The 13218-nt window shown below is 33.3% G+C and overlaps 1 protein-coding gene across 1 annotated transcript in view; it reads left to right on the top strand.

Annotated features, from left to right (window-relative positions):
- Positions 1–8080: 8080 nt before the first annotated feature.
- The window catches only part of LOC143247389 (CD9 antigen-like), a 30129-nt gene continuing 24991 nt past the window's right edge, over positions 8081–13218 (top strand). The window contains exon 1 of the mRNA XM_076495383.1: positions 8081–8403. Coding sequence (XP_076351498.1) covers positions 8338–8403 — 66 coding nt within the window. The 5' untranslated portion in view covers positions 8081–8337. The remainder of the gene's footprint in view (positions 8404–13218) is intronic.

The raw sequence follows: 13218 nt of genomic DNA, 5'->3' as shown, positions 1-13218 counted from the left end.
TTCGAACTTTCTTCATTGTTTTACGAAGTAATATAGATTACTACGTTAATGACAAGAAAAATATAACAGAGACTGACTAGATGTTTGCCAATAACGTTTGGTCAAAATAATGTAACACAATTGAAAAGGTGCAATATTATGTTAAAGATGGATATTTCAAGCCTTGCTTTGACCAGGATAAGAGTTCAGAGCCAACGAATCGTGAGGAGATAGGAGATGCTGTTTTGGAGCGTCTCGGATCATATGACAAGGAAAACGATACTGAGAGTATTTATTTGGTAGTGCACAAGTTAGAAGTTCCTGAAAAAGGGCTGGATATCTCTAATGGTCAATTAAAATACAGATGGCCTCCTAATCATTATAGTTTTTTAATTGCTTAACCAGCAACTAGACCAATCGTTTGGTTGAGAGCCCAATAATGAAAGGAATTGTGACCTTTGTTTTTCACGTTATTGTGCAGTTTGACCCAATAAAGTGTAGGAACTATATTTTGTGACTACTACTTGACTTTCAACAGCTAAAACTGTCATTTGATTTCTGGTTTGTTAGTTGATGTTATCTGACAAAATTTATTAACTGCATTCTTTGAGTACCATTCGATTATCACTGTTTAGGATGGCTGATTTAAACATCTTCAGTGGCAACAGTTTGCACATCTACAGATGTTTGCTATGGGTTCGACAACTCACCTAAAAGGATGTTGTAATCCTTGTTTCCATATCTAGTCAAGTAGTAGAAGTTTTCTGGAACAGACTGTTTGGCGCTCAAGAAGCTCTCAACAGCATATTTTAAATGCATGTTGTTACCCATTATATCTTGAGGTTGAGGGTATTTTTTGTAAGTGCAGAATATAACCTATGTGACTGTGAATCTAAATGGAATAGGTTTGATTTCATTGGATTTAACCCAGATTTACTTTTCTGTTATATCATTTGAACTGATTGGATCACCTCGTTGGATGGTCCATGATCGGCAGCCAATAGGGGAAGAACAGTAAAAGTGCGTGTATTATGTAATATTGTACTTAGTTGAGGCTAGTGTAAGTGTGTCTTAATATCTAAGGTAGAATAAGCATGAATACTAATTATGTTAATGATTATAATTGTAGCTGAGAAGTTTGGCAAAATCATGCCATTAATTATTTATGCTGAGATGCCTATAAATGAAAGTTGAGCTTCACAACCCGCACGTAGTGAAACGTTTGTTCTATAGCTACATATATCGGTTGCCATGGTAATATTATTATCGTAAGAAATTAAGTAATTCTATTATATATGCAAGTGGACAATTTTCAAACAACTAAACCTGATTATGAATCAGTAAGATGTTTCACAGATATAATATGTATATACTTTATTCAAGTGCAAGATTTATCGTTTAATTCCTGATGTAGTACAAATAAAAAACACAGATAAAGAAAGTTTCAAAATTATTCATCAGAAAAGCGAATAAATGATAATTTTAAAACTATTTAATTCATGTTGTTACGTCTATGAAACAATGATAAAGGTCCGGTATGGCTTGTGCGCTTGACTCGTAATATGAGGGTCGCGGGTTCGAATCCCTGTCACACCAAACATGCTTGCCCTTTCAGTCGTGGGGACGTTATAATGTGACGGTCAATACCACTATTAGTTGGTAATAGAGTAACCAAAGAGTTGGCAGCGGGTGGTGATGGCTAGCTGCCTTCCCTCTAGCCTTACACTGCTAAGTTATGGACAGATGGCGCAGATATCTCTCGTGTAGCTTTACGCGAAATTTAAAAACAAACAAACAAACGATAATGAAGAAATTTAAGTTGTATTTGACATGCAGCCATGCAGTGTTGATAATAGGCACAACAACAGAATTATAACAGAGGTGAGCGTGTCCCAAAAGTACAATGCTCCACACCTTTGAAACTGTGGGTGAATTATAAGAGTGACTATCAAATCCAATTATTCTTTTACAAAAGCCTAAGATTAAAGGTGGGTTCTGTTAACTTTCTACTTTCTATTTATTCTATAAGTTCAAAATTAGAAGCGGCTTGGTCAAAGAGAAGGCACGTGCTCGTCCTAGATTCATTCTCAAATTATATTATCATCTTCCACCTCATCTTTTTCTTCTGCACTTTAAATCTAAAGTGGTCTTAGGAAATGCTTCTACATAACTACGGTTTAAAAAACTGGTCAAACAGAAGACAGGTATTAAAAATAAATTAATCTAAAACACATTATTTGTCATGGCACCAACTTTCTTTGTGATATTTTGTGCTGCAACTGGCTAACAATGAGGTAGTAAGTGCAACAGTCAGATAAAAGTCCGTAATTTTAGAATGTCTTCACTGATAGCAGTCTTCATTACAAGTCCAGAGAAGGTTAATTATGAACCTGTACAATCTTATACCGATCATTGCATCAAACATTCATATTCGGGTTTAGTCCACAATCAAAGAGGAAGATGATACGTAACCTTGGCCAGGCGATTACAAGCTTTTGAGAGACCACTGTTGCAACCTTAACTAAAAGTAATGATTTATGCAAGTTCATGACTGCTTGTTTGAAACATTTAAAAAATAATTTCTGAATATGCTGGTATAAAACAATAATCTCATTTTAATTATAGGAAACAAAATATAAAGTTTTCCATTTTTACATAGGGAATTAGCTGTTTTCTCAATTTATAAGAGGTTCAAATAGAATTAGTTGGTGTTTCTATATTCACAAAGTAGCAGTTAAACACTTGCGAGCTGTTGAAGACGGAATAGTGTATGTTTGCACAGGAAATACGCTAAAAGTATATTGTAAAACAGTTTTGATTGGATAATTGTCACAGTGCAGTGTTTCACAATAATAGATTACCTACTTAACTATTTTTTTTACATTAAACACTAATGGAGACCTGCAAGACCCTTTCGCTTAGGTATAAACTGCACTCGAGATAACATGTGACAAAGAAGCTTGCCCATATTAGTATGAGCTTCATGAGATGACCACTATGGCATGTAGAATTAGCAGCGAGCTGTAACACATTTGAGGCCAAATTAGTATTAGTTAAATCTTTCTTAATACTAAAAAATTATAATCGCAGACACTGAAATCTATAAGTCCAGCCCTGCATGTCGCAACCAACATTCTCACCCTTTCAGCCGTGTAAGAGTTATAATGTGACGGTCAATCCCAATTCGTTGGTAAAAGAGTAACCCAAGAGTTGGTGGTGATGACTAACTGTCTTCAATATAGTCTTACACTGCTAAATTGGGGGTGGCTAGCGCAGATAGCCCTCGTGTAGCTTTGCATGAAATTCAGAAACAAACAAATTATAAGTCCACTTGTCTTAGGCCCATCTTTAATTAAGCATTTATTAAGTATGGCCTATGTACGATAAGGAGAAATCAGTACTGTAACTTGTGTATTTTTTTTGCTTAAAGTTTAGTTAGGGCTAAATTTCCTTACTTCTATTCTACGACTTAACATTAGACCTTTTTAGAAACCTTAATAACCTTTTAATATGTTGCTGTACAAAGTGTCTACTGAAGTATATTTGTATTCACCTTTTGTTTGCATCTGTTGAAATGAAGTGCGCATGCATGTGCTTTTAGGTGATAAGATGCATGCACATTTTCTGGACAGGCAAAAGTCGAGTATTATTAAAATAAATTAGATGCAGGCGAAGATTAAAACAAGCTATACGAAACATTCTATACCTCTGCTGGGGTATCAATATGCGTTCAAAATTTCGTTCGAGAGATAAATAAATTTAGCCTGTGTTATTGTGAGTTTAGCCATAAAGTGACAGTTTTTAAGGTGAAAGTATCACAGACTGCATTGCAGCAACAGAACAGAGAAGAAGAAATTGTTTTGTTTGTTTGTTTTGTGGTTGTTTTGAATTTCGCGCAAAGCTACACGAGAACTATCTGCGCTAGTTGTCCATAATTTTGCAGTGTAAGACTAGAGGAAATGCAGCTAGTCATCACCACCCACTACCAACTTTTGGGTTACTCTTTTATCAACGAATAGTGGGATTGACCGTAACATTATAACGCCCCCACGGCTGAAAGGGCGAGCATGTTTGGTGCGACGGGGATCTAAACCCGCGACCCTCGGATTACGAGTCGAATGCCTTAACTCACCTGACCATGTCAGGTCAAATTGTTTTGTTAATTGTGTTCTAAAGCAATTGAGCTAGCCTATGTGGACTTTGACGAAAAAGATACAATTATGGATGCAGCTGTGATAACCAACAGTGCAACGAACATTTGTATATACGTTTGACTTGTTTTAGTATATTATTTTAAAATAAGTGGACTGTGTGCTGTTTGTTTATTGTTAAGATTTATTGCCGACAAGTTACAGACATCTATTGCAAAGAATGTGGCTCATACGAAGCCTGAAACTATTGTTACAATGAATATTTTACAGTATTATTTACGTTAAAAGACATATCTATTAAGATCATGTTTATATGAAAATGTTTTGCAATAAAATCTTGAGCAAGCCCATCATTAATATATTTGTACAATCCTTATTTAGAAAGCAGTGTTCGTTTGAACTTTTGTCGCCAATGGTGTACTCTAGCTTTGTGTTTGTAAAGTAGTTAGTTGTTTTTGTATGTTATATCATAATATAATTTTGAATTGTGTTTCATGTTTAAATGTCTATATTTAAGCTGTTAATTAACTGGTTTGTTTCACACTCAATCTTATTTTGATCTACATTTGTTCTATATTTGTTTAAATGGTTAATGGTTTGTTTTTAAACTTCGCGCAAAGCTGCACAAGGGCTCTCTGCGCTAGCCGTTTCTAATTTAGCTGTGTAATACTAGAGAGAAGGCAGCTAGTCATCGCCAACTCTTGGGCTACTATTTTACCTACGAATAGCGGGATTGACCGTAACATTGTAACGCCCTCACGACTGAAAAGGCGAGCATGTTTGGTGCGACAGCGATTGGAACCCGCAACCCTTGTTGTTAAGCACAAAGTTACACAATGGTTTATCCGTGCTATGCCCATTACTGGCATCGAGACCGAATTTTAGCATGGTAAACATTCGGACTTATCATTGAGCCATTGAGGAGCTTGTATAGATGGGGTGTTGTTATTCTGTTATATTTTATTTAGCAATAATTAATTTCTCCTTTAAATTTTACCATTTTACTCTTTTATACCAAAGACAAATTAAATGTTTGTTCAGGCATATTAAAAATATTTTAATTGTCCTTCTATTCAGGTATTGTGTATTTGGTTAATGTGTTAATATACTGATCTACGTTTACTTTGTTTTTAAACTTCTATTAGGTTTTTATCCTAGAAATTGAGAGATGTGTAAAAACCTGAAAACATGATGCCCATGGGTTATATTAAGACTTTTAGACTTGACACATGCACCATCATTGCCATGGTAATAATGCTAAATGCTGTGTAACACTGTATTATTTCATTCTATATTGTCTTTGGCTGCAGGACACGAACTTGAAGTGTTGTCAATATATTAAATAATTCTTAATTACTCTTGATGACGAGAAACCCACTTAAAACAAGAATGTGTCTCAGAACGGCTTTTGTGGGTGTTAACACTTTTATTGATAAGGAGAGAACAACGTTTCGACCTGAAGATGACCTGGGAAGGTCGAAACGTTTTTCTCTTATTATCGTTAAAAGTATTAATATCCATAACAGCCGTTCTGAAATACAATTTCTAATTACGTTGGATGACAGTGATATCTAACCTGTTTTATCTGATGGCATTGCAATGAAACACATTGGACTTCCTCTAGAATTAAAGTATCATTCTCTTTGGCCCTGATGTCTTAAACTAACATCTTTTGAAATCTGATCTTTTTATTGAACACCTCAGAGTCAAATAGAAACCACTCCAGTAAGTCCCTGGACTTTTCGGCTTATTCATACTACCATGATCCCTATTTTCAACCCTGTGCTCCAAAATACAGAAAATAACAACTAGAGGTTGTGTCACAGTTGCCTGGAATTGCCCAGTGCGTTGCCTATCAACCCCACAATCAATATAACAAAGCAAGAACACAGACATAACTCCCACTATTACCAGCAAAAGCTTTATGTCTTACAGACTTTTTCTCTTAGACTTTGGCACATTCTTAAATAAAGTTTAACTTCAACTGCAGTTTCTTCCTCTCAACTGTAAGTTATATATAGTTCCAAAATTGATCTCCCCATCGTCAAGATTTAAAAACATAATACCTTAGTCACATGGAAAACGAAACATGATTAAAATAAACAAGTCTTGTTTTCAGAATTATTACTGCTTTAACCGTACTTTCGTAGCATGCACACTGATAACCAACAGTAGCCAAAGTACAGCAAAACAAAAATGAGCACACACAGTCAAACTCATTGAACAAAATTTTGTTTAAGAACACTGTTTGTGCATTAAAGATCTCTTAACTTTTGCTGAATCAGTGAACTGGTCAATATGGCTACAATAGAATTTTATAAATCCTTGTATAAAATATAATAAAGTACCAATACTTCCTAGTTAGAGGGGGCCTACTGTATTATCCCAAATTTTTTATATGACATCTGTTAATGTCTATCCTTAGTAGCTTATTTAAGCGACAGAACCCTTTATTCATAACAATTCTATGCTGCCCCTTGAGGTGGGCTTGGTTTACCTCAGGAAATGGACAAATGTACAGACTCAAAGCAGTACAGTCACTCATGAGGTAGATATAAGTTGACGCATGCAACTTTTACCTTAGCAAGATTAGCACGTTTAACGCCTACGTGTAAAGTGAGAAATAAAATGCCTGAGAGATACTTCACAGTCTTTTATGTGTGGCAGTTGGAAACTTAGTGTAACCCTAATTTTATCCATTAATACTTTAATATTACTCCATTTCTTTCCATACTTCAAGCAACGCAAAAATGTATTTAAAACAATTTATTAATAACTAAGCATCAAGCTATGCCTAATATGGCCTGATGGTTAATACGTTCGAATCACTATCGCGAGTTCAAATCTCCGTTGCCAAATATGCTTGTTCTATATGATTACCGTTTGGGTCAACCCTCCAGGTGAAAAACTTTTTGGCTTACAAACAAACCAGTACCAGCCGACCTCAACGTAGTTAAAGATAAAATCATTACGTTGATTTTTTTTTTTTTTTGTTATTTTAGAGCACAGCCACATTTGGCTGTCTGCTGGGTCCATTGCGAGGAATCGAGCCTCGAATTTTAGCGTTCTAAATTCGTAGACTTAACACTGTCTCTTCAGAAAACCGTTACGGCGAACAAGAATAAATATAACGTTTAAACCACAAGTACGGCCATTCTCAAGTGCAAACACAGAGCAGATTAGATTCGAATGGCTCTATAATACTAATGCAGTAAGATAAAAAGGCACTCGTGAACATGTTTAAAATTAAATGTGAAAAGCATGTTGTCCTCAAATAATTCGTGAAAAATCACCAACTAAGTTGATATCAGTAAACTTAATAGAATAGATGTAGTTATTTACATAAAGGTGCGAGTAGGAAGTTAGTCTCATAATTTAACTTACAGAAGTGAAAAAAAAGGAACAAAGAGTTATTCCTGGATGTTTGTTGGTTTAGTGATTGTGTGTTTTAATTAAAATCTTCCACAATTTTCTTGTATTTAAAAAAGGTTCATGTTTTGATACGGAGACATTGTGTATTCAATATATATATATACACACACACATACTCAATTTTCCCTATTACCCAGCGTAAAGGGTCAACGAATTGAATATTACTATTGGGTGGTAAAAACCCTTCTATATATGCATTTTTTAATTTCGTGAAACAAACTGCAAATTCACAATTATAGGCATTTTTTCAGGTGGTGATTTGTTTTGGATAACCATATTAACATATAAGAGTGAAAAGCAGCTTATGCGTTGTTTTTGTTTAATCAACAATATTTTTTTATAATTTCACTTGATATTAGATCTCGACTTTACTGACAACTATTGTTTTGTGGATAAGTCATGTTTCCGGACAGCGTATCTCTATAATAAATATGACGTCAAGGGATTGCGTAAAAGAACATTTTGTTCGATTGTCCCGCCCTGAAGAGTTTCTACTCTCTAACGTACACAATTTTGTAATCTTCACAAAGGATGTACAAATTAGAGATTGTTTATTTACTCTGTGTACAGATTAATAAAGACATTTTGTCGGTTTATACATCCAGTTGCTCGTTTTAACAAGACAATCGAACATTCCGAACCGTAGGCACGTTAATCGTGATTTAAGTTGTAGGCGAATTCTGGGAGTAGGCAGCAGGAAGAGTTGAGTGGTGAAGTATTAGATCTTAGCGCTTTTACAGATTGTCAACTGGGGTAAAGGACGCTCGTTTCAAAAATGGCACTCAAAGGATGTAATTTGTGCATCAAATATTTGGTTATTATTTTCAACTTGCTGTTTTGGGTATGTAGACTTTTTTGGTGATATCTAGCATTTCTTATTTGATATAACTATTTTGATTTTTTAATATATTTTTATTAAGCAGTGTTAGTGTTAGGCTTAAGGTTTAACTATTTCCTGTTGAAGTACGGTATGTATATCCTGCGTGACATTGAGGTTTGACTGTACGTTGCACGATTGGACTGTGTATGAGTAATAATAACAAAATATAATGTTACACTTATAAGTTTTAGCTAAGTAGTAACATGACTTTGTGCCATTATACTGTGTGAGTATCAATGTAAATTGTTACTGCTGCTTATAGTAGTAGTATTCTGACACCGCTCTGTATAGTATTATTTTCGTACTCGTACTTGTAGAGTGTTAATAAATACAAGTAGTTGTATTTTCTGCATAATTTAAGTTTTAAAGAGAAGATATCTCAAATTAGATATTACTATTAACATTTTGTTGCATGATAAAATGGAACGTATATGGCCACCTGAGGTCATTGAGTTAAATATGGCTCAAATGTGGTGTTTTAATTATTATGAAGCCCAACCTTTTAAAACTTTTTTGTCCAAACCTTTAGTTGTAAGCAAAACAGAATAATATAAATTTTCGATTATGATTTATGATTTTAAAATGTACTACAGTACAATGATAGTAAATTCGTTTCTAGTCATATGTATAAGATAAAAACCCAAGTGATGGCAATATGAAGGTGCATAAGAAGTAGTGTAATTAAATATCATTGGAAACAAATGATTAAAAAGAGAAATGCCACAAAAGAAGAGATATAAAACAAAAGACATTCTTTCTCTATAAACTAAGAAAAAACCCAATTCAAGTAAATTAAAACCACAGGACGACAAACTTATCTTGCAAAAAATTATAATCCAAGTAGTCATGCAGAGAAAATATGAATCTAGTATTGAACTTTGCAAAAACCTACACCACAAAACATTAAATGCTGTGATATGCCCAGACATATTCAGGAGGCTACTGTGGGTGAATCCAAGTAAAGAGCCATATATCATGTAATTAAACAAAGAAATTGCATGGAACCCTATCAATTTCACACAACAATTATTAAAAATCATGGAATATTTAATTTTCAAATTCAGTTGTTTAATGTTCATATATATGATTGGAAAAACTGAAACAGGATAAGATTAAAGAGTTTACATTCTTTTGCTTAAGGGTGTAAATATTTTATTATAATACATATACTAAATAAGCTTTTAATTTACTGCTGATATTTAGGTTCTTATAGAAGCTAAAGATCTATATTTATTAGGATAACAAATGTAAATGATTTTATTCCATTGAACTTGGGTCTGTCATGGCCAGGTGGTTTGGGTGCTTGACACGTAGTCTGAGGGTTGCAGGTTTGAATCCCCATCACACCAAACATGCTTGCCGAAAAGGTTATGGGTTTGATTTCCCATAATCTGAAGGTCACGGATTCGAATTCCTGCCACACCAAACATGCTTTTCCCCTTTCAACTGTGATGGCATTATAATGTTACAATCAATCCCACTATTTTTTGGGAAAAGGTTTGCAGTGGGTGGTGATGGTTAGCTGCATTTCCTCTAGTCTTATGCTGCTAAATTAGTGACAGCTAGTGCAGATAGCCCTTGTGTAGCCTTGCACAAAATTCAAAAACAAAAATAATTAAAGTTTAATGGGAACATTAAAACTTTTAAGTTATGTATAATGTGTCACATTTGGAGATCTAACTTTATTTTGTGTTCAATTTGTTTCACAGTGTAACCAACCCATTGAATGGTTGATTTCTGGGATAAAGTATTCTTTTGGATGATGCTGGTGTTAATACAATTTTTGTTTATATTATATTTTGAAAGGTTTTTTTGCTGGTTGTTACTCTGACATGTATGTGTAACACATTGATTACTCAGTGATTTATTTCATTATATTCAAATATACTAAGTTTTTCACATTGTATTCTATTGATAAAACTTATAATTCACTGTGCAGTTACTATGACAGTGTGAGTCTGTAGTTATTATGATTTGATGAGTTACTACTTCAGGTTCTTTTCTAGCTTGGTGCCATTTTAGGGTGTTAACTAGCTTTTACTCTAAATACAAAGATTTATCTGGCAAATCCTATAATTTTAATGTTACGCTTGGGCATTTTGACCCATTTCTAAGAATAAATATTCAGCATTACACACACACACACACACACACTTTTTTTTTTTGCATTGTCACCTAGTAGCCAACGAGACTTAGTGCATCTATTACACCAAGGTTCAAAGATGGGTTTGTTAACATTGTAGTGGACTATTCTTGGTAGTATCCAACACACAGGTTTACTTTATGTAACAAAAAATCCCAGTTTTGACTAATCAAAAAGTTGGAAGAAAGGTGTGGGTTCATGTGATGCCATCCATTGTTTAACAAAATAAAGGCACCTAGTGTGAATAAGTGTTATGTAATCATTCATGCAAGAGTATAAGTTATGCAAATATTACTGTATCTCAAACTTTTTCATAATAAATGTTTCATTCTTGTATTGTATATGTGTCATTTCTACATGTGCATTGTACAAACTGTGTGATACTTGGGCTTCAGGAGTACATAAGGACACATGAATAACTATATAACACTTAAATACTAAATGGTTTTAAATATCTGTTATAAAAGGGGGGAATGTATCATTCAAGAATGTCATTAATGTTACAACTCGTAACATTCCTAATAACACAGCTTTCTGCTATGTCAAAAGTGATATCTAAATTTAAAACATAAAATAAAAAAATTGACTTTGTAGGAAAACCTGTGTTTTTAGGATTAACATAGATGTTACAGGTGTATTTCTAAGGTGAAAATGCTTGTGGCTTTGGAAGTGCTAGTTATTTTTAATATGGTCTCTAATAAGAGTAGGAAGATAAGCAGGAACTAGTTCTTAAGTGTTTATTTAGAAACAAAGAACTCATTTAGTTTTCACCCCAGTACATTTCTTATAGAATAGTAATAACGAAGAGACAGTGAAAACTTTGTAATATATCTAATATGATCTATGAACGATGGTATTGAAAGCCACTTGACATATAACATAGTGTTGTGTATTTACATCCTAGATGAATTGTTGAATAAAAAACTGCCTTTGAATTTTTTTAATTATTCTTATTTTATTTTATTCTTTTAAGATTAGATAGTAACAACACTGTTACAACTTGTTTTCCTGCTGAAAATAAGTTACCAACTAAATTACACCAGCTCACAATTAATATTGGAATATATACTAGTTGTTGTTTGGGTAAACTTCCACATTAGCTTTGATGAGACGTGGTTAAATGTAAATTAATTAATAATTAGGTTAACATGAGTATCTTAATACATTGTCTTACAAACATCATTTACACTTCCATATTTTGTGTATTTGAGATTCGATGCATATGTACACTTATTTCATACAAGACCATGTTGTTTTTAAAAATATTTTTGAATAAAATTCTTGTGTAATAATTTTATTCTAAAACCTTCATAGCTTTGAAAGATGAAAAGTGGTAAATATTAGTATTTTTTGTAGCATTATGTTCTCTTAAATTTATTAAAATATTCGTAAACAGGATTGTCTTGAAAATTGAGCTTTGAAATTGCTTTTGATACATGTATTAAGATAACTTTCAGTGTACATACATGGGAAATTTAAATTTATTCAAATGACGTGAAAGTGACTGACTTACATGTAGAATGCTCCCTTCTTGCCCAACCGTTATCTCATGTCACAGTAGCTTGTTTTGTCAAGATTCTTTGACATCTTTATGATTGAAATAAAAAAGCTGCTGCACAGATATAAAGCAGTTCAATATGTGCTTATATGCAGTTATTGGAAATTTGAAGACAAAAATAAGCTCATTGTGTCAAGAAGAGACTGGCTTCATGTTTAAGAATGTAGTTAAGTTAGCTATAATTACATGTAGAATCTGAAGAAGAGCAAGAGACATTCAAGTATTTCTAAGAAAAATTAATACTTACTGTGAAAAAGAAAGATGTCAAAAGTATTACGATTATTGTATTTTTTCTTTTTTACATACACGGCAAACAATTAGGAGTGGCTAACTGGCAAAAAGCCAGTGAGTTTGAGTGTTTGATAAGTAGCAGTTAAGGGCAGAAAGAGACCTGTTTGTCCTTCTAGGCTGTTGTATCAACGGAGCTAAACTCTTTGATAAAAAAACTTAAAGCCAACCCTTGTATAGGATTAAAAAAAAATTTTTTTTTTGCCAATTGATGGTTCACACATGATATAATATTTAGAATAATTGTATGCAATGGTTAACTCACATAAAGCTGGTTGCAAGTATGACATTTATGAACAAGTCACACTAGTACAATTGATGAATAAGTGGTTAGTAGCTTATTGCATGCTCTTGCTTCTCTTTTAGTGAGATTTCATAGTATTAAAATGGTGTTTATATCATTTTATTTCATATTAGGAAATGTAATTATTGTCCCAAACACAGATATGAAGTTTGATAGTATGTTAAAAATTAAAAATGCAGTTTTTAAGAAAATGTAGCTTTGAAATTGGTGACTAAAGAGAGTTGATTTTAATTCATCAGTTTTAACCCAGTATATTTCAGGTGAATGACTCGTGTATCACGATTTCCATTTCAGCATTTAATTTGGTGTTCCAAGTATTTTTTCTGTGAGCAGTAATTGCTTCCAGAGTTCTGTCAGCTGGAGTAATTTCAAATTCCTTACAAAGTTCAAAAATGTAATTTAGTTAATTGTTATTATATAGCACAGGATTAATTTAGCACATTAATCTGCCAGATATAATAATCATTGGTGTTCCTTCAAAGC

Source organism: Tachypleus tridentatus, chromosome 3 (assembly GCF_004210375.1).
Source record: "Tachypleus tridentatus isolate NWPU-2018 chromosome 3, ASM421037v1, whole genome shotgun sequence".
NCBI classification, from domain to species: domain Eukaryota; kingdom Metazoa; phylum Arthropoda; class Merostomata; order Xiphosura; family Limulidae; genus Tachypleus; species Tachypleus tridentatus.
The sequence above is the reverse complement of the archived record's forward strand: the minus strand, read 5'-3'. Positions and strand labels throughout refer to the sequence as shown.